The 21,878-nt window shown below is 44.7% G+C and overlaps 1 protein-coding gene across 1 annotated transcript in view; it reads right to left on the bottom strand.

Moving 5' to 3' along the window:
* Positions 1–21,878, bottom strand: part of LOC144497479 (dihydropyrimidine dehydrogenase [NADP(+)]-like) — a 760,900-nt gene that overhangs the window by 79,085 nt on the left and 659,937 nt on the right. The window contains exon 20 of the mRNA XM_078218814.1: positions 10,665–10,844. Within this exon, the coding sequence (XP_078074940.1) occupies positions 10,665–10,844 (180 nt within the window). The remainder of the gene's footprint in view (positions 1–10,664; positions 10,845–21,878) is intronic.

The following is a 21,878-nucleotide window of genomic DNA, read 5'->3' as shown; positions in this document are numbered from 1 at the left end:
AGCCTCCTGAGAAAGTAGAGGCATTAGTGGGCTTTCATAACTATAGTGTCAGCATGGAGGGACCTGGACAGATTGTTGGTGATCTGAACATCTAGAAATGGAGGTTGCATGGAAAGCAGGTGGACCATATGGCCCATAAAAAACCACCAACACTATTTGACTGGATTTCAGATTAAAAATAATCATTTAAAAAAGGGTAGAATTCTCCCAAGCCCCCGGCCGATGGGGTTGATAGCGGGCATTGGGGAAAATATGGCGGGATGTCCAAAAATTGGGCGGCATGGTGGCACAGTGGTTAGAACTGCTGCCTCACAGCACCAGGGATCTAGGTTCGATTCCTGGCTTGGGTCACTGTCTGTGCAGAGTCTGCATGTGGGCTCTAGGGGCTGAATTTTCCGGCTCTGCTTGCCCCAAGACCGGAAAATCCCACCCAAGGTCAACAGACCTTTGTATGGTCCTTCCCCCTACCCCGCCCGCTACGATTCCCGTGGCAGGCAGAACGGGAAAATTCCACTGCAGGAGTTACTGCCAGTTAGAGAGGCCTAACGAAAATAAACATTGACATTTTCATTACTGCTGCAGAATCTGAGCCAAGATACATTTATTTTTTGCCCACCTCAGCAAACAATGGATAAGAGAAAATCTTGCATTTAAACCCTCCTTTCACCGCCTCTGGACATCTCAAAGTGCTTTATGGACAATACAGAACTTGTTTTGTTTTGAAGTGTTAAGGCACTGTTGCAATGGTGAGGTATGCTATTCTTCATCACATCCAAACGTACAGTTAGGATTTAATTGAATTGAATATGATAACTCTTTTGCTTTTGTTTTATGTATATTCGGGCCAGATAACAAATGGAAAATACTGCAGTTGCTGGATTTTTAAAAATTCATTCATGGGATATGAGCTTCATTGATGAGGCCAGCATTTATTGCCCATCCTGAATTACCCTTGAGAAGGTGGTGGTCAGCTGCCTTCTTGAACTACTACAGCCCATGTGGTGCAGGTATACGCACAGTACTGTTAGACAGGGAGTTCCGGGGACGGTATGATGGCACAGTAGTTAGCACGTTGCCTCACAGTGTCAGGGACCCGGGTTTGATTCCCGACTTGGGTCACAGTCTGTGAAAAATTTATATATTTATTTATTAGTGCCACAAGTAGGCTTACATGAACACTGTAAGGAAGTAACTGCGAAAATCCCCTAGTCGCCACACTCTGGCGCCTGTTCGGGTACACTGAGGAAGAATTTAGCATGGCCAATGCACCTAACCAGCACGTCTTTTGGATTGTGGGAGGAAACCGGAGCACCGAAGGAAACCCACGCAGACAGGTGGGTTGAACGTGGGAGAACGTGCAGATTCCACACAGACAGTTACCTGAGCCAGGAATCGAACTCGGGTCCCTGGCACTGTGAGGCAGCAGTACTAACTACTGTGCTGGGAGGTGTTCGACAATAAGTCCTAGAAAGAGTTATCAAACAGACGTGGGACACTTGGCAACATGACGGCAGAAAGAATTTGTATTTCTGAAAGGTAAGTAACCACGGGCTACAAAAGGACGAGGCAGAGAAATGATATTAAGCATCTGTGCTTCATCCAGCTCACCAAAACCTAATGGTGTGCATCTCAAGGCTGGTACATGGGGAAAGTACCAGGCTCTTCAGCTCCTCAGGCATGCATGTTCTGCCATTCAATTAGTTCATGACTAACTTGTATCTCACCCTCCCCACCTCCACTTCCCTGCCAAAAGAGGTCATATCTTTTGACACCCGTATCCAAGAAGAACGTTACATCTCAGTCTTGAAAATGTGTCTGCGCAGAAACCACTGCCCTTTGAATATGGGGATGAGGTTCATTTCTAAGAGTCCAGATGACTGTTCCAACAAGTCAAAAAGGGTCTCTAGGAAATTAATGCACTGGTCAAACAAGTGGCTGTTGCACTCGGCACTCACTGCGAGCTTTTGTTGGAACAGATCAATACAGAGAGACATGGGGCAGCATTTTGCAGCCACGCTCATCCCGAAACTGTAAAATCCCTGCCCGAGGTCAACGGACCTTTCCATTGTCCACCCCAGGCCCGCTCCGATTCCCGTGGCGGTAAAATTCCGGCAATGTGATTAGAGTGTTCGAAACAGAGGATGGAATTTTCTCACCATTTAGCAGAGTGGCGCGGTTGCAGGAGAAACAGGGTGGGAGCCGTCTGCCCTGTGAACAGCTTCCTCCACTGTACTGCTAGTCTCTTGGTGAAAAGAAAAGGGGCAGTGGCAGGGGGCAGTGCCCTGAGAGATACAGATAATTTAACGTGTTTGAGGGGTGGGGGGGGGGGGGGGGGGGGGTCTATCAGATGTAAAGGCCTGATAATGACATTTAGATATATTCAAATGGGGATCCCAACGTTCAACATTGGGATACCCCTTATGCCATTGGTTGGAGGCGGAAACGATAGATCGGGGAAATCCCGCCGGCCATCTTGGGACTCCCGCGGGGTTTTCCGCCTCCACTGCCATTTCCGCCCCCTGAAAACGGAAGCAGAAACTCACCCCCGAGGGAATATTTCTGTCCCCCAGTTTATGTTCCCTCTGTAGATTCCAGTCAGTAGCCAATGTGGCACCTTAAAGTTGGTGAGAGGTTTGATTTGCGGCCTGTACCTTCTCTTTGCTAAGATGGTAAATGCGCTGAATGAGAGAATCCTGTTTCAGGCAGCAATGCAGTTTTATAACTTTATGCATAGCTTACTTGAATGCAAAAATATTTTGCTAACAGCAAGCTTGTGAGGATGTTTGAAAGCTAACTGAATACAGTACTATTCTTTATTGTATGAATGAACGCAGATAGCCAATATTCAACCATTCTCAACCGCATCCTTCTAAGTTTTCTTTTGCTGTCCTCGTTCTCAAAAATGTTCATTAATTCTCTTTGTGTTCCAATAAGAGTCATAGAATCCCTACAGTGCAGATGGAGGCCATTCGGCCCATCGATTCTGCACCGACCACAATCCCACCCAGGTCCTATTCCCGTAACCCCCCGGGACTTGATGGTTTGAGTGATAGGGAGAGACTTTGTAGACTGGGACCTTTTTCCCTGGAGCGTAGGAGGCTGAGGGGTGACCTTATAGAGGTCTATAAAATAATGAGGGGCACAGATCAGTTAGATAATCAATATCTTTTCCCACAGGCAGGGGAGTCTAAAACTAGAGGGCATAGGTTTAAGCTGAGAGGGGAGAGATATAGAAGTGTCCAGAGGGGCAATTTGTTCACACAGAGGATGGTGAGTGTCTGGAACAAGCTGCCAGAAGTAGTAGTAGAGGTGGGTACAATTTTGTCTTTTAAAAAGCATTCAGACAGTTACATGGATAAGATAGGTACAGGAGAATATGGGCCAAATGCAGGCAATTGGGACTAGCTTAGTGGTTAAAAAAAAAGGGCGGCATGGACAAGTTGGGCCGACGGGCTTGTTTCCATGCTGTGAACCTCTCTGACTCGAGGCCAGGGTGGGGGTCGCAGCATCATCATTTTGGGGAGAATGATTGGGAGGGGTCACTTGCCAGCTTTCTCTGCCCTTCATGTTGGGGCTTTCCTTGCCCTAAAGGGGTAGTGAAGACTGGTATGCAGGCAGGGCTTCCCGTGCCCTCCTTCACGGGTTCCTGTCCGTATCGGAGTGCCCTTCCTTAGCGAGGACTGGCAAGAGGGTGGGAGGGACATAGCACTGCCATTCTCACACTCCATAGGGATGCGGCGCTGGGTGAACACGGTGGTTCCCCCAAGCATGGTCACATGAATACACAGGGTGGAGGCTCTGTGGGTGAACAAGTGAAACTTATTAACATCCATTCAGAAAAAATGGTGCAAAACGGCAATAGTTCCTATATTCCTCCATGCCCACAAATTGCCTACAGTTTCTTAACCGTCCTCACTCTCCCACTACGTCTACGTGTCTTCCCAGGTTCCCCAGCTGGGGTTGAGGTGGCCTGCTGACTTCCACGCCCTTTTGCCTGAGATGGATTTGGCAGGCATCCCCTGGAGCTTGAGGGGTCCAGGCCTGCTTCCGGGCAGCACTGATGTTTGACTGTTGTTCTCCTCAGCATCAGGGGCTGGGAGTGTGTCATTCATAGGGAGGGGAGGTGTCAGATGGGCTGGAAATGCCCAGGATCTGCTGGCTGGAGGGCCCTGGGCTGTACTCTTGATGATCCTCTCCTCCCCGGTGACCCTGTTGGAAAGTCACCTCCTGGAACAGGGGTATAGGGATTCCCGCCTCTGCACCACTCCGACCAGCAGTCTGGCCAGTGCCCACTCCATGAAGCGCAGTGCTGCCTTCATGACTGCCATTCCCTGCAGTTATTGGGGAACAAGTGCTAGGGAGCCGTTTATGTGGAGCACCCCAGTGCTTGCAGCAGCTCGGTCGTTACACGATGGGAAAATCAGAGGGAAGGCGCTGCTGGAGTGGCGTGAAACTTGTGAGAATAGAAAATAATATTAATGAGCCGTAAGATACGGCCTAATAAAACGGGGGCACCATCAGCAGGAAACACTCCGTTTCTCGCTCCAGAACCAGCAATGCCATTTTTTGGTAAGATTTTGAATATGATGTATCAATTCATTCTCTTCACAAGCTTTGCGCAATTCAAGTGTATAATAGCTCCATAAAAAAATGTGTGAATGTACAGCTATGCATGCAATACCTTGGTAAATATAGACGTGAATGTATATTCTCGATGGTCCAATTAAAAAAAAAACTCAAACCGATTGAAGAAAGTTCCTCTGGCGTAAAAACAGCTTTCATTTACATAGCACCCTTAATGTAGTACAGCAAGTACAAGATGCCTCACAGGAATGTTATTCGGCAAAACTTCCCACTGAGCCACAAAAGGCATAATCAGGGCATCAAAGATGTAGGTTGTAATGAGAATCCCCAAGAGGGAGGGAGGGAGGTGGAGAGGTGAGGAGGTTTATGGAGAGAATTCCAGAGCTTAGGGCCGATGGCAACTGAAGGCAGAGCTGCTAATAGGGACTGAGGAAAAATCAAGCACATGTAAAAAGCCAGAATTGGAGGAATGCTGCGTTTTTGGCACCATAAGATATAGGGGAAGAGGTGGGTCATTCAGCCCATCGAGTCTACTCTGCCGTTTAATGGGATCATGCCTGATCTGATGTGATAATCCTCAACTCCACTTTCCCGCCTTATCCCCATAACCCTTGATTCCCTTACTGATTAAAAATCTGTCCCTCTCAACCTCATTTCACGACCCAGCCTCTCCAGCCCTCTGCAGTAAAGAATTCCGCAGTTTCATTCCCCTCTGAGAGAAGAAATTCCTCCTTATCCCAGCCTCAAATGGATGCAACCTTACTCTGGAGTTGCAGTTAAAGAAGTCATATTCGACTCAAAACAAGAACTCACTTTCTCTCCACACAGATGTGTCGGACCTGCCACATTCTTGGCATTCTCTATTTTTATTTCACAGTAACAATAATAAGTCCAAAGATGTGCGGGTTAGGTGGATTGGCCATGCTAAATTGCCCCTTAGTGTCAGGGGGATTAGCTGGGGTAAATGCATGGGGTTATGGGGGTAGGGCCCGGGTGGGATTGAGTTCGGTGCAGACTCGATGGGCCAAATGGCCTCCTTCTGCACTGTAGGATTCTATGATTCTATAACATTGAACCCTGACATCCTAATCTATACAGATTAGGGGTAATGTTTGCGCGTGTCCTGATTCAGAGTTTCAAATTGGCACTTCCAAGTCAAACTGCTGATGCACCCCAAAAGTAGCTCGACTCTATTTGTGAACAAGATTCAATAACGTTTTAAAAGAACCCCGTTAACTTGCAATTATTATCTTTAAGAACTTCATTATCGGCTGCCGTTTGAAAGCACTGACTCAGTGCAAGCCTTCTCCCAGAAAATCCGCCATGTGTCTCTGGCAGTTTGCGAACAGAACGTTTCATCCACAGCTCATTTGTGGTGTTGGCTGAAGTCTTTTGTTGAAGCAGACAGTGGTAGTGTTTCAAGCAAGTGCCAGAAGAATCATTCTGGAGCATTAATTGCAAACAAATCTCTGGAGTAACATCAGTGAGCTACTAATAAACGGGTTTCTGGAAGAATTAGACAAGGCAGGGCAGACGAGCAGACATTCAGGCTTATGATGTTGAAATGTGCAATGCTTGCAACAAATAGCCATTCATAGCATTATAATAAAAATAAGACGCTGAATTGAGAACAAGCAGTTAGCCAAGACAATTCAATTGCAATTCTCTTTCTGTAGAAAGGTAAATCTTGCACTACTGAGATAATCATTTATATTTTGTGTTGGCATGCATGGTGCGTTTCTGAGGCTGATTTATATGTTTTAAATTTGGCAAAATAATGGCCAGATCATATTATGACTACATTTAGAACTTATTTTTCCGTAAATTAAAAAAGAAATGTAAACATTGAAAATAATATAATTAATTATGGCTGACTGGAAGTATGCTTCACCACAAGAGATTAAGGGTAAAAAGTTCAGTTTACAAAATTATTGAGAATTTAATGGCAGGCTGTGTGAGGTTTGGTAGCTCAAGCCAAGCACTTTGTGCATCATTAAAAGAGTCTAACTTTGAATTCTAGGCTGGCAAAGTGACTACTAGAGATCTGAAGATGGAGCTGTGGTTGAGGCAATACTAGAAGTCATTTTAGACTGAATTCTAATTATCAAATTATAGAGCATTTGAGGATGTTTTCGTCGTTGTAATTGGGTGGAAGTGTTAATTACAAGGGGGTGCAGTTTCAAGGTGAGAGGGGGAAAGTTGAAGGGAGATGTGCGGGGAAAGTTTTACACGCAGATATGGGTGGGTGCCTGGAACGCGCTGCCACAGGAGGTCATTGAGGTTTACTGCATGGAAACAGGCCCTTCAGTCCAACTTGTCCATGCCATTCTTAAATCAGTTTGATGGGTTTCATCACAGAATCGTGGAAAATTCAGAACTACATAAGTTCCTTTGGTGAGCTCCACATTGCAGCTGGATGGACCAGCAAACCAGAGGTCATTAATTTAAATTTCACCAGAGCAAGCTCGGAAACTGAATTCAATAAATCTGCCAAATTTTATGGGAGTCCTTAAAACCCCATAAAATTTGGCAGATTGTTGTTAAAATCCAACTGAATGACTAATGTCATGACAGGCCGAGTGGTCTCCTTCTGTGCTATTCCATGCTGGATCCATTCTATGTGTGGGATGTCCCCCTCTCGTGGCATATTTACGACAGCGGAGGAGGCCTGCCATTAGCCAATGCTGGGATCTTCCTGTCCTGTTGATGTCCAAGGTGTTCTTCTGGAGGTTGGCCATCAACGGGACTGGAAGATCCCGCCAGCGGGAAGGGCCGGAAAATATCTGGGATGAATCCATCCAATCTCAATGGTGGGGCCTCCAAATGACATCAGTCCCACATGACATGGCAGGTGCACCATAGAAAGCATCCTTTCCGGATGTATCACAGCTTGGTATGGTTCCTGCTCTGACCAAGACCGCAAGAAACTACAAAGGGTTGTAAACGTAGCCCAGTCCATCACTCAAACCAGCCTCCCATCCATTGACTCTGTCTACATTTTCCACTGCCTTGGAAAAGCACCCAGCATAATTAAGGACCCCACGCACCCTGGACATTCTCTCTTCCACCTTCTTCCGTCAAGAAAAAGATAAAAAGTTTGAGGTCACATACCAACCAACTCAAGAACAGCGTCTTCCCTGCTGCTGTCAGACTTTCGACTGGACCTACCTTATATTGAGCTGATTTTTCTCTACACCCTAGCTATGACTGTAACACTACACTCTGCACTGTCTACTTTCCTTCTCTATGAATGGTATACTTTGTATAGCACGCAAGAAACAATACCTTTCACTGTATCCTAATACATGTAACAATAATAAATCAAATCAAATCAAATCACTGAAATGTTTTCAAGGCAGTGAGTAAGAGATAATAGTTACTGGCTTTCCAGCATTGCCACAGCACAAAAACAAGTTTAAAAAAATCCCATTTCTCTTTAAACTTTTCTTGAACCCTTTTGTGATTTTCTTCAGGTGTTTAACCAATTCTCTCTTCAATAGTCTGGCTGACTCAGCCTCAGCAACAGGTTGTGGTAATAATAATGAATTCTAATAATATTAGAATTCCTTATTATAATATTAATTATATAATAATATTACAGGGCCTGTTTCCATGCTGTAAACCTCTTTCTAATTCTACTATGCCCATTTTCTCGTTCCCCCCAACAGCCCTCCCTGCCCTCCCACTCAGTGTTGGAGCGTTATAGTTTCTGGTGATAGTGTAGAGTGCAATATTAACAGCAATAACATGGAGAGTTCAAATCCATCCAAGAATGCTCGGTTAGAAATTGAAATGCTGTTTCGTGCCTGGTTACACCTGATGGTGTGGTCAATAAAGAGCCTCAGTGAGATGTAGAAAAGTGAGAGCCTTTTTTTGTTCATTTATGGGATGTGGGCGTCACTAGCTGGGCCAGCATTTATTGCCCATCCCTAACTGCCCTCCATTTCAGAGGGCATTCGAGAGTAAACCACACTGTTGTGAATTTTGACTCACATGTAGGCCAGATATAGTGAACCAGATGGGTTTTTTCGACAATCGATGGGCTGAAGGGCCTCTTCTGCAGTGCCTCTTCTGCACTGTAGTATTCTGCGATCCTGTGACAATGGTTTCATGGTCATCAGTAAACTTTTAATTCCAGATTTTTATTCAATTCAAATCTCACTATCTGCCTTGGTGGGGATTTGAACCCCAATCACAAGATCTTGCCGTGATCTCCGGATTACTAATCCAGTGACAATACCACGACGCCATCGCCTCCCCTTAAATGAAGCAGAACTAGCTACTCCTGATGTAGTTAATCCTGCCCCAATGCTATCGGAGCAGGTCCAGACTGAATTCAGAAGGTTAGACAGTATTTTTGACACAACGCTAAAACCTAGTGTTTCTGTGTTACAACCCACTTTCTTATTCTGGTGGTGGATTGATGTTACCCTGAGATCCGCTGGAAAGACCTTGACATTTTTGGACCAAGAGGTCCATCAACAAAAGCAATAAACATGTAAATAATAGGTAACAGTAGATAGGGTAGTCTTAAAAATAAACATTGCTTCAGAGTAGGTTCAAGACTGTTAACATGTTTGGAGTTGGATGATATTTATAAGTGGCTCTGAGTAACAATTGACCAATAATAACAATTTATATGTTTTGGTGCAATTTCTTTCTCCACTATTTTAACAGAAGCACAAACATGTTTATTTTGGACAGAAGGAATTTCCTACAAACACATTAAGGCTTTTTATGCTCACATTCACAGAGCCAAGTTATGTTATTGCCTTGTTGCTTCCAGCCATTAGTTAGGCTCTGTTTAATGTATGCTTGACACTAATGAGTTGAAATTCCAATCAATGGTATTTTTTAGTGCAGCAGTTAGTAAGATTCCTTTTTGCTTCATTCTATTAATTTATTCACAAGCTGCTTAAGTAGTGTGACAAAAATGGCATTCAATGGAATTGCAAAAGCCATATTGGTAGGTCATATTATTCACAATTGTTAAAGCTAGTCAATAAATATTATATAATTCTACTGTGAAGATTGAAACTGTTATGCAGCAGCACTCAGGCATTGACAAGAGGTAAAGGACAAAGAACAAGGAAAAATACAGCACAGGAACAGGCCCTTCAGCCCTCCAAGCCCGCACTGATCATGATGCCTTCACTAAACTACAAAAAACACCTTCTGCCCTTACACAGCCCGCATCCCTCTATTCCCTCCCTATTTATGTACCCATCCAGATGCCTCTTAAATGTTGCTAATGTACCTGCTTCCACCACTTCCTCTGGCAGCGCGTTCCAGGCACCCAACACTCTCCGCGTGAAAAACTTCCCCTGCACATCTCTCTTAAACATTCATCCTCTCACCTTGAACTTGTGCCCCCTTGTAATTGACACCTCCACCCTGGGAAAAAGCCTCTGACCATTCATCTCTGGCTGAAATGTTGGACTTTGTTAGTCTGGAATCATGATCTTTCGGAGCACTGCTCTTTCATCAGTTGAGTGGTCCACTCATCTGGTGAAGGAGCGGCGCTCCGAAAGCTTGTGATACCAAATAAACCTGTTGGACTTTACCCTGGTGTTGCGAGACTTCTTACTGTGTCCACCCCAGTCCAATGCCGGCATCTCCACATCAGGACTTTGTTAGGAACAAGAAGCTATTTATTAATAAAGAGAAACTCAGTACAGGGGTTTGTAACTCTAGGCTACCTTGGAGCTGTCTACCTGGCTGCTCCGGTCCTTACATGCTTACTACACGGCTTCCAGATGCATTCTGCCCAAGAGAGGACTCCACCCTCTGGAGTGATCACTCACTCTCGATTCCCATTGATTCCTCAAGTCAGGTGACCCCCTTCTGCTGTACTGTCTTAAAGAGACAGGCACCACAATCACTGCAGAAACTTTACTTGTTTTTTGCACCATTTGGTCCCTGGGGTAATGGCATTTCCTTTTACATTATCTTCCCTGTGTACCACAGACCCATGTATAAAAATCCGCTTCATTTACAACACTCCAAGATTTACAAATGAGGTGAACTCAGAGACAAAGAGAAAAAGCAAGAATAGAAGCAAAGATGGACACAGATCGTACCTGGCCGGCTAAACCAGCAATTTTAGGCACAGGTTTTCCTTTCTGATGCGACATTGTTGGTGGGCTCTGTCCATCCCAATTTTGCAGCTCCTCAATGCTTTTCAAATACAACAACGTTTTCAATCCAGTGCAGTAGTCATCAATCAACGTGAAGTCCTGATTCTGAACAGCGCTGCACACCTGGAAGTACACAAGTTATTTTAATGTTGTGTATACAGTTATGTTTATTTGCTTATGATATGCATTCTCATATACACCATTTTGGCTATAAAAAAAGATCCTTATTGAGGGTAACAATGATGCTTCTATCTAAAAATCCTGCAGATTTATTTAAGCGTTGTCTGTTAAAATCCATTTATTGTGTTATATTCGTACACGCAGCTTTATGAAATTGTGCCCTGACATGCTTTAAATGCATTACCACCATTTATAAAAATGTGCTGAAATAATCTGTGAAGTCATAGAAATTATCGGAAAGTACAAGACCAGAAAATCTCCACAATTCACCTGACGTGTTCAAAAAACAAATGGTTCTCAATTGTGTATTCCGAGCCAATTCTCCCTTAATTTTCTTCCACATTATCTGCCTCCTTTAACTCCCCAGGCATTTTATTTCATATATTCATCACCCTCAGTGCACAAAAGTTAAATCTCAACTGTATGTTTACCTTCCTCCCTCCAAGCTTGAGCTGATGTCCCTGGCTTCTAGAATGTAGGCCAATACTGTACAAATGATCAGAATTCAATTGATGTATTCTTTTCAGAACCCTGATTATTTGAACCATCTCTCCCCCGAGCCTTGTTGTCTCTAAAGCAAACAATCTCAGGCTTTTCAAACCCTCCTCATACTTTAGATGCATTAAATGATTTGTTGTAATCATCCTTTTCTGCCACCAACGCCTGGGCATCCATAAGACCATAAGACATAGGAGCAGAAGTAGGCCATTCGGCCCATCGAGTCTGCTCTGCCATTCAATGAGATCGTAACTCATCTGATATGATAATCCTCAACTCCACTTTCCCACCTTATCCCCATAACACTTGATTCCCTTACTGATTAAAAATCTGTCTATCTCAGACTTGAACCTATTTAACGACCAGTCTTTATAGTAATCCTTGCTACAGTTTAGTGACCAGCATTTAGCATAATAGAATCATAGAATCCCTACAATATACAAGGAGGCTGCCAGAGATCCTGGGTACCAGCAACCTTAGGCACACTTAGCCGACTCTTATGCAAAAACAGCGCGAGGCACCATGCATCCAATGCAAGTTCTTTAATACTTCTGCACAAAGAGAACTCCCTCCTTGCCATCAAAATGACTGGAGTGGTTCTTACATTACAGAATAGTCAATTTTAGTCGATAGAATTAGCAGTTATAGTCAATTACAGCAAATCAGGAACAAGCAATTTTTCAAATACTTCACTGCCATATATACTTGCCAATTAAATCCTGGCTTTTCGCCCTTTCTCATTCGATGAAAAATTGACTTCTGCTAATCCTTCATTTGCATAGCATATCCCCATATCTTGTCTTTGGTATTTGTTATGGAAAATCTGGTCTTGCTCACCCTCTGGTGAATGCCAAAAAGCAGAATGTTATGGGGCCTATGCAAGAGAAAATTAGCCTGTTCAAGCTGAAATAGCAGACACGGACTCCCATGAAGGTCTGCAACTGATAAACATTCTCACTAGCTGTTACAGAGTTGTTACAGAGAAGGCATGATATTTTTAATCTGAGCATTTTAACTTCCACACTTCCGTCCTTTTTGTCCTCTATCTCAGACTTGAACATACTTAACCAACCAGCTTTTACAGTAATCCTTGCTATAGTTTAGTGACCAGCATTTAGCATAATAGAATGATAGAATCCCTACAATGTAGAAGGAGGCCATTCGGCCCATCAAGTCTACATCGATTCTCTGATGGAGCATCTTACCCAGGTCCACCTCTCTGCCCTGCCTAATAGTTGCGTCTATGCCTATGTCTTGCACAGATTCATTATCATTTGCTGACATTTGCGATCTATCCCACTGTCTATATAGCACAGACCTGGCTAACTTTCTTTGTTGCTCAAAAACATTATAGTGTTGATTTTGCTGAAATATCTACAAAAGCCTCAGTTTGCTTGTATCCAAAAACTATTTCATTTACTGTCCCATTATTTATTCCCCTTTATTAGTCTCTGTAATGATGTTAATCAGGCCATTGAGGTTGGCCTATTGGAATACGAACTCTCTGATTAAAAAACCAATTGATGGGCCAATCAAGGAGACTTTATTTTGTATATAACTGGGAGTGTCAGTTCCTCTGGCACTCCTGAAGGTAGACTGTTGACTGACAACACTCTATGCTGTTGTCGGAATTGCAAATAAAGGGATTCTGGTGAAGGGACTTCTGCCTCCGTGAACTTATTAGTCTCATTATCTTGTATTTGCCCATATTAAATGCCATTTGGTCACCTATCCAGATCCATTGTTTTTTTAACCATTATTGGCCCGCCCCACCACTAAAGTCTAGGGTAATATGCAAATTTAGGATTTTGTTTGGTTGAAATTTTCCAGCAAGAGTGAGGACCTAGCTCACCAATGTTATCAGTATACCCATCAGTGAAATTGTCAGGAAGCTGGCCTCCAAACTGGCCCCTCTGTCCATCCTATTGAGGATGGTGGATGGGTCCCTGAGGATGGAGGCTCAAGCTGAAGACTTGCAGCAATGTCAGGCCTTGTTGGAGAAGTGGGATCTGCTGAGGCAGAGAGGCAGCCACCCAACTTGAAGGCACCCTTGGTTGTCTGCATTGAGCCCTGCAAATAAAGAGGCCCAAAACCGGTATGCCATCAAAGTGGAGGGGAAACCCTCCGCATGGGCAGTCATGGACGCGGATGAGGCCCTTCATCTGTGCAGCCCAATTTTTGGGGCATGGAACCTCTGGCTCCTATGGCCACTGGCCTGCTGCCAGGAGACCAGCTTAATTAGCTGGCAGCCTCTGGCCTTGGCATGCAATGGGTATGAGAAGAGGGGTAATTCCACTGGCGGGACAATACCATTGCCATTACAAACTGACTCCTAGGTGGTGTGCTTTCATTCTGCTTGTACTTACTAACAAATAAACATTAACATCCCAACCATGTATAAGGGATCGCTCAATATTTAATTATGTAGATTCATTTATTCAGGAGCTGAGAAGTTGGTAGCAGTAGTATAAATATACATATATATATGGGCAGCATGGTGGTACAGTGGTTAGTTAGCACTGCTGCCTCACAGCGCCAGGGACCCGGGTTCAATTCCGGCCTCGGGTCACTGCCCGTGTAGAGTTTGAATATTCTCCCTGTGTCTGGGTGAGTTTCCTCGGGGGGCTCTGGTTTGCTCCCACAGTCCAAAGTTGTGCGGGTTAGGTGGATTGGCCATGCTAAATTGACCCTAGTGTCAGGGGGATTAGCAGGGTAAATATGTGGGGTTATGGGAATAGGGCCTGGATGGGATTGTGGTCGGTGCAGACTCGATGGGCCAAATTGCCTCCTTCTGCACTGTCGGGATTCTATATGGATAGATGGCAGACTGAGTCTGAATCCAATAATGTGTACAGAAAACATAATCTTATTCACATAGTATGCCACAACACGTGAGGTCTTACTTTCACTATTTGGAGCACCAGTCAGCAATATATTTTTGCCAAGTTTGGTGAGACTGCACTGTAATGACTTCAACAAGGTCCATGAGTTGAACCTGTTGGAATATGAGCTCCCTAATTGAGGCCTCTTAAGGCTGCCCAATCAGGGAGCTCTACAGAGACATATAATATGGCACTTGGTGGGAATACTCTGTACTGGGAAGTACCTTCCTGAGTATTGCAAACCATTGTAAATAAATCAGTTTTGGTGGAGGGACATCAACCGGCTTCTCTGAAGCTATTTCATGCACCTTCAGTATTGTGTACAGTTTTGGTCTCCTTGTTCAAGAATGGATATACTTGCACTGAAAGCAGTTCATAAAAGGTTCATTGGGCTGTTTCCCGGGATGAAGGGGTTACCTTATATGGAAAGGTTGAGCAAGGTGGGCATTTACCCATTGGAGTTTAGAAGAATGAAGTGGTCTTACTGAAATGTATAAGATTCTGAGGGAGCTTGACAGGGTAGATGCTGGGAGGATGGCAGAGTTTAAAAATAAGGGATCTCCTTTTTAATTTGGAGATGAGGGGGAATTTCTTCTCTCTGGTGTTTGGAACTCTCTTTGAGCAGCGGAGGCTGGGTCATTGAATACATTCAGTGGCACAGTGGTTAGCACTGCTGCCTCACAGCTCCAGAGACCTGGGTTTGATTCCCGGCTTGGGTAACTGTCTGTGTGGAGTTCGCGCGTTCTCCCTGTGTCTGTGTGGGTTTCGTCCGGGTGCTCTGGTTTCCTCCCACAATCTAAGGATGTGGGGATTAGGCGCATTGGCAATGCTAAATTGCTCCTCAGTGTCCTGGGATGTGTAGGTTAGAGGGATGAGCGGAGTAAATAAGTGGGATAACAGGAATGGGATTGTTGTTGGTGCAGACTCGATCGGCTGAATGGCCTCCTTCTGCATTGTAGAATTTCTATGATTCTATGATATTCAAGTCAGAGTAAGATACATTTTTGATTGACAAGGTTGCTAAGGGTTATGCGGGGTTGAGGGTGGCAGGCAGGAAAGTGGAGGTAAAACCAGAATCAGACCAGCCATAATTTTACTTAAAAATGAAACGGGTTCGATGGGCCACATGGCCTATTCTTACTGCTATTTTTTATGATCCTATGTTCTGGAGTCTCCCTTAAAGCCTGTATTTCAGAACAGAACTGAGCATCTGTAGCCCTGGTCAAGTGCAAATGGGGTTCTATCTCATTAGCATGAAACTTGGGATTTGCGCTTGATTTCGGCAAAAGATGTTCAATTCACAAAATGTATCTCGCCTGTGTTGTCATCTGAAGCGTACATGGAATGTGCAGTAAATCTCTAGTCCCTGTGTCTGAGTGAAACAGCTCAAATAGCCACACTGCATTACGTGCTTCCATTGCATTATTGTTCCCTGTGCTCATGTCAAGTATCTTCCCACTTTGGATTGTATTGCCGGTCCAAAACATTTGTTTACAAAATTAACCATGCTGAAAGCTCACTAATTTAAGCTCAATTGTTTAATCATAAAACAAAACAAATTGATATTTCATGCCCTACATCATTATTTGTAGGGGATTGACCCCATCTAATGCTCAACTATTTTAAGTAAATGTATCTCATTCGGTCAGGAATGAGCAATATTAAACCGCAGGACATTCTTCAGAACTTCACTGATGGGATAATTATTTGACTGAGCAATTTGGAAATAGATAATTGCAACTAGTTGATAAGTTATTCCACGTAAAATACTATTTATCTCTTCCTCTTTTTGTTGCACCTCCAGTAAAAGTGCGCATGTATCTGTGTTATCCACAAACAATGGGCCCTAACTTCCTTGGAGTGCCAGTGTCAGATTGCCACTCTGTGCCACAATGCAACTAACCCCCACATCCTTAGATTGTGGGAGGAAACCAGAGCACCCGGAGGAAACCCACACAGACACAGGGAGAACGCGCGAACTCCAAACAGACAGTTACCCATTAACTGCGTCAATGTTTTTTCTGTGGTTGTCTCACCTGACCTTCCTGACTCAGGCTGGAGTAGGGGGGGTATCCTGGCAGAACAGCCATCCACAAGGCCCCGCTTCTAAGTGTAATGGAGTCGGGTTGAGGGAGGCTACATTGGAGAGAATACCTTGCAGGTAAGGAGGCTGGGAGATAGGGGAATCCCACTGGGGGCTGGAGAATGGAGAATACCATAGGCGGGGAGGTGGTTCATTAGGGAGGGGGTGGTGTGGGAGTCCTCTGGGGTGGTCAGGGGTTTGGGGGGGAACTCCAGTGTGGGATTGGTCTGTGTGTTTAAAATACTTACGCAGAAATTACAAGTGATTTTATTTCTTATATTGTTTTCCACATAACTGTTAGTATAACCCTGGTGAAACCATCTGAAGCATGTGATCTGAATTGTAGAATTCATAGAATCCCTACAGTGCAGAAGGAGACCATTTGACCCATCGAGTCTGCACCAACTCTCTGATAGAGCATCTTACCCAGGCCCACATCTAGCTCCCACTCCATCACTGTAACCCCCATGCTAATCCCTCCAACCTACACATCTTGGGACACTAAGGGGCAATTTAGCATGGTCAATCCACCTAACCTACACATCTTTGGAGTGTGGGAGGAAATCCACGCAAAGACACAGGGAGAATACGCAAAACCCAAACAGACAGTGACCTGAGGCTGGAATTGAACCCTGCCGCTGAGAGGCAGCAGTACTAACCACTTTGCCATCTTTGTCGGATGGTTCCCAGTGCGGCGCAGTTGCCCGGGGGAAGTTAGCGCTTCTGGACAAATATCCTGCAAGTTCTTGCCTGGGAACATCACAGAGGGATTCCCCAGTGCATCTTTGGGGTACTGCCCAAATCTGACGTGGAGGAGCCAGGAAGTAACAGGCCACGCAGTGGGAACTCAGGCTGTGCATCAGCCAGTTGCTTTAAATTACCACTTGTTGCACTGCAAGGCAAAAAAAATAAAGGGGACATACGCTTTAACACATTGCCTGTACTTGCCACAAAAAACTAGAGGGCATGTTGGTAAAGACATCTGGTGCACCCAACCCAATTGCAATATCTTGTGTATAATCCTCCCCATTCCAACTGAAACCATAGTTTCAACAGGTTTTGCTACCAAATAAACCTGTTGGACTTTAACCTGGTGTTGTGAGACTTCTTACTGTGCCCACCCCAGTCCAATGCCGGCAACTCCACATCTGAAACCATGTGATGATTTATGAGGCAAAAAGAAAGCTTTTCTTTCTGAATAACGAAGGGGTTAGAGGTTACACATGTAAACATTTGATGTAACTTAATTTATATGCAAGCCACATAATTAATAGCTGCTGTTTTGAGGTCATTCTGATGACTATGATTACATTTAGTTTTTAACTCAAACTTAAATGAAACATCGTTACTCAAGTGTGGTTCTGATTGCACTTTTTATCCCGTTATTTACTTCTGAAAGCCAGCATTTGTGCAGCATTCTGAAGACGTAGCATTTGGGAAATGAGAAATATGGCATCGCCGGAATTTTCCGGTCGTTCACTCCCCGCTGCCACTGCAAGCGAGGATGGAGAATTTGGCGCTCAGTCAAATCTTTGTTCACCGCAGCGGGACCAGACAATCCCGCTGGTGGAAATTGCCATAAAATTCCAGCCATGGTGTTTTAAACCTTTGAAGACCTTGTACAAGGCTAAAAAAAAGTAATGGAATCTTGCTGCCGTTTACGTCAGTGGGATCTTACGGTCCTGCTGACGATGTACCCCCGCCGTGGGTTTCCCGGCAGTGAGGGGTGCGTTCTACGGGAAACCCTGTTGACAATGGCCGGAGCATAAGATCCCGCCGCCAGCGAGTGGCACACTGCCTCCCATCGATGTGAAACACACAGCGGAGGGGGAGGAAAATCCCGCACAAGGCATTTTTGTGATTCTGAAAGTAAGGTGTGTTTCAATTTACTCAACATTACAGTGAGGGGCATGGTATCATAGTGGCTATGTTACTGGACCAGTGATCCACACACCCGCACCAATGACCTGGAGAGATTAATTCAAATCACACTGTAGCTGGGGAATTTAAACTCAATTGATCCAATAAAATCTGCAGTGGAAGACTAATATCAGGAACAGTAACCATGAAACCATTGGACTGTGACAAAAACCCCAGGGGAAGAAATCAGCCTTAGTTATCTAGTTGGGCCTGTATGTGGCTCCAGTTCACAACAATGTGGATGATTCTTAACATTGCCGAATGTTTTCAATGCTGAGTTAGAAATATTTTTTGATCTAGAAGGAAGTCAAGAATTGTAGGGTGGAATTCCCCCCAAAGATCTCATTGAAAATCACTGGGCAGGGCCTATTCCCACTGGAGAGGCCGGCAGAGCGGAGGTCGGCGCGTGCGTAGTAGCCCTGCATTGCCGGCCTCCCGATTGCTGGCTAGCTCGATCGCTGGCCAGACCCACAACCCCATATCACTGACCATGTGTGACACCCCCCTTCAACCCTTGATCGCTGACCTCCTGGACATGTTGGGCCCAGCCCCGACACCTCCCCCCCCCGTTAGAGCAGTGAAGCGGACTGGGAGAATTGCCCCGTGTGTGTGCGGGCGCAGTGGGAGCAGGCAGGAGTTAAGACCACAGTCAAATCAGCCATTTTCTTACTGAATGGCGGTGCAGCTTCGATGGGGCTAATGCCTCAACCCTACTCCTGCTTTTGATGATGTTGTGAACTTGTGATCTTCTCATGTATTTATGAGCAAGCTTTGTGACAGGAATGCTTTTCAGTATCTGGAACTTTGACCCACAGAGACGTGGAGACATTTGTAAACTACAAGCAACGAATTTTACAAAAACAAAATCCGACGTCAAGCAACGGTAACAGAATGTAACCAAACTGTGTTAGTAAAAACTCTCAAATTCGGAACAGTGACTGCATTCACAAAACAAAGAATGTGCGCATGTAGGGGATTTTCACAGTAACTTCACTGCAGTGTTAATGTAAGCCTATTTGTGACACTAATAAATAAACTTCAAATGTTCAGAGAGCAGTATCATGACAAAGATACCTCACAGCATTAGGCTTATTTTTCTGAGAAGGTGATATACCTCCAAGGATCTTTGTTTGCAAAATATCCTTCACTTTCCTTGCAGCGATTAATGCTGCAATCTGGTTTTCCATGCCCAGTCACTCACAGTGCTGCCGATATGCTTGATTATTCATTCAGCAGGAGATACCCTACTTATGGGACAATTACACTCCAAGCTCTCTCTTACGTTGCTTTTCTTATTCTTTGATTGTTACCACACCAATTTAAGGATTTCTTCAGAGCAAACAGTTCTCTGCACTCACATGAATACTAGTCAGAGTCTATTATAATAGAATCATACAGATGCAAATTAGAAATCAGGAATGTGCTGGCCTGGACTGTCCATCACGAACGCAGCGTGCTTGGGTGTTTTCAATACGCATTATCAACACACCAGAACCGGAGTTTTCCAGTCCCCCCAGGGTGGATTTTCCCACACCTGAGGCAGCTCAGCCTTTGGCCATCTTGGAATCATAGTATCATAGAATCCCCACAGTGCAGAAGGAGGCCATTCGGCCCATTGAGCAGCACTGAAAACAATCCCACCCCAGGCCCTATCCCCGTAAACCCATGTATTTACCCTGCTATTTATCATGGCCAATCAATTCTAACCTGCACATTGTGGGAGGAAACTGGAGCACCCGGAGGAAACTCACGCAGACATGGGGCAAATGTGCAAACTCCACACAGTCACCTGAGGCTGGAATTGAACTCGGGTCCCTGGCGCTGTGAGGCTAACCACTCGTGCCACTGCACTGATGAAGTCAATGGCAATTTGCTTGGCTCGCCTGTCCTGCCCGAGGGGATTAAATGTTTTAGCAGGACTGGAAGATCCCGCTGGTGGGAAAGGGGCCAGAAAATCCCACCTGAGGTTGAACTTGGAAAATTGGCCCTTACGACATCTTCCATATTCGCCCTGACTTTGCCATCATGGCAAACATTGATGGCAAGGGTACTGAGAGTGTGATTGGGAACAAAGTAGTGTTGGAGTGAAAACAAAGTAAAGGACATAAAATGGTTACCTGGCACACAAAATGGACTCTGGGAAAAGACATTAAGAGGCACTGACTTTGGGCACAGACATTACACAAAGAGTTAAAACCTGTAGCATTTAAATTACTGCAGGAAACAGGTCAGACCTTGAGGCACCTTAAACTTGAGATAAAAGCAGACCCAGAACAATGAGTTTGATAACGAGATCAGCCACTGATGGGGACATAAATGCATAAATGTATATAACAAGATCAGCCATTGATAGAGGACATAACCGCATAAATGTATCTACTCTATGTACAATGGATGTGATAACTGTCAATATCCGTACTTGTCTATGTATAACGATGTGTTAACTGTCGATGTCCGTACCTGTTTACTCAACTTGTAACGATGTGCTAACGGCTAATGTCCGTACTGTTTATTATCTAAAAAGTATAAAAGATGCTCAACTACCATTGTGTAGTTGAGAAGGTGACTGCCTGTACTGCAGAGTGCCAGCGCTTCTCCCAAAGCTTTGTCCGAATAAAACTGTTTGTTGAACCTCCAAGTCTGACTCCAAAGTGGTGAATTTCCCACAACAGTAGTAACAAGAAAAGTGGGATTAAAATAATCTCTAAATCTGTGTTGATCTGCGCGACTTATTCAGTAAAGTGCAAGAGCCTTTTATATTTAAGGGAGTGGACATGTACTCCATCTGTGTGGGAATTTAGAGGGAGCAGTGAGCAGGACCAAGGTGAAGCTTGCACAATCAGACCCTACTCTTCATTATCAAATCATTTGTGATCAGGGAGTCAAGGAAGCATAAATTGACTGGCTGCTGGAAATCTGGTTGAACTGTTGGCTACCATTAAAGAAGGAGCAGTCTTTGATGGTGACCAAAAGAAAATTAAAATCTCTCAAACAAACACAACGGTGTGAATGTTGGCAAATCTTCCCCAATTGAAGATGATGCTTTGGTGTCATGCTGCAAGTATCAATGACCTCACTGGCCAGGAGGTGAGTCTGTTGGCCAATTACAGGTGCCGGGCGACTCCAAAGAGCAGGAGCTGCATGCCTGGCACCAGGGTAAAGGCAGGCAGCAGCCATGTTGGAGGCTGCCACTGCTCTGACAAGGAGACAGTTCCCCAGAGAGCCAGCAGAGTCCATGCAGTACAAGGGGCCAAGCAGATTACAGTGGAGGGCTGGAACATGTGTAAGGGGGTCCTGAAAAGGTCAGTTTGAAATAACTTGAGAGAAAGTTCCTGATGGGACCCTCAATGAACCCGACAGCTGTGCGTTAATGTACACCAGACTGCTCGGATTTTGTCATATTGAAGATTAAAAATTGCAATTGTGAATACACAGGCCCCTTAACAAGCTCATTAAGGAGTTTAAGGGACCATTAACTGGTGGTGAGTGGTTTCCAGGTTCTCTACCTCCCCCCCCACCACCTCTCCCAACTCCCTCCATTGACCCCTTGAAAATTCAAATCTGCCCTGGACACGTCAGGATCCTGAGACAACC

Source organism: Mustelus asterias, chromosome 8, assembly GCF_964213995.1.
Source record: "Mustelus asterias chromosome 8, sMusAst1.hap1.1, whole genome shotgun sequence".
Lineage (NCBI taxonomy): Eukaryota > Metazoa > Chordata > Chondrichthyes > Carcharhiniformes > Triakidae > Mustelus > Mustelus asterias.
Note: the sequence above shows the minus strand (reverse complement) of the source record. Positions and strands in the feature narration are given on the sequence as shown.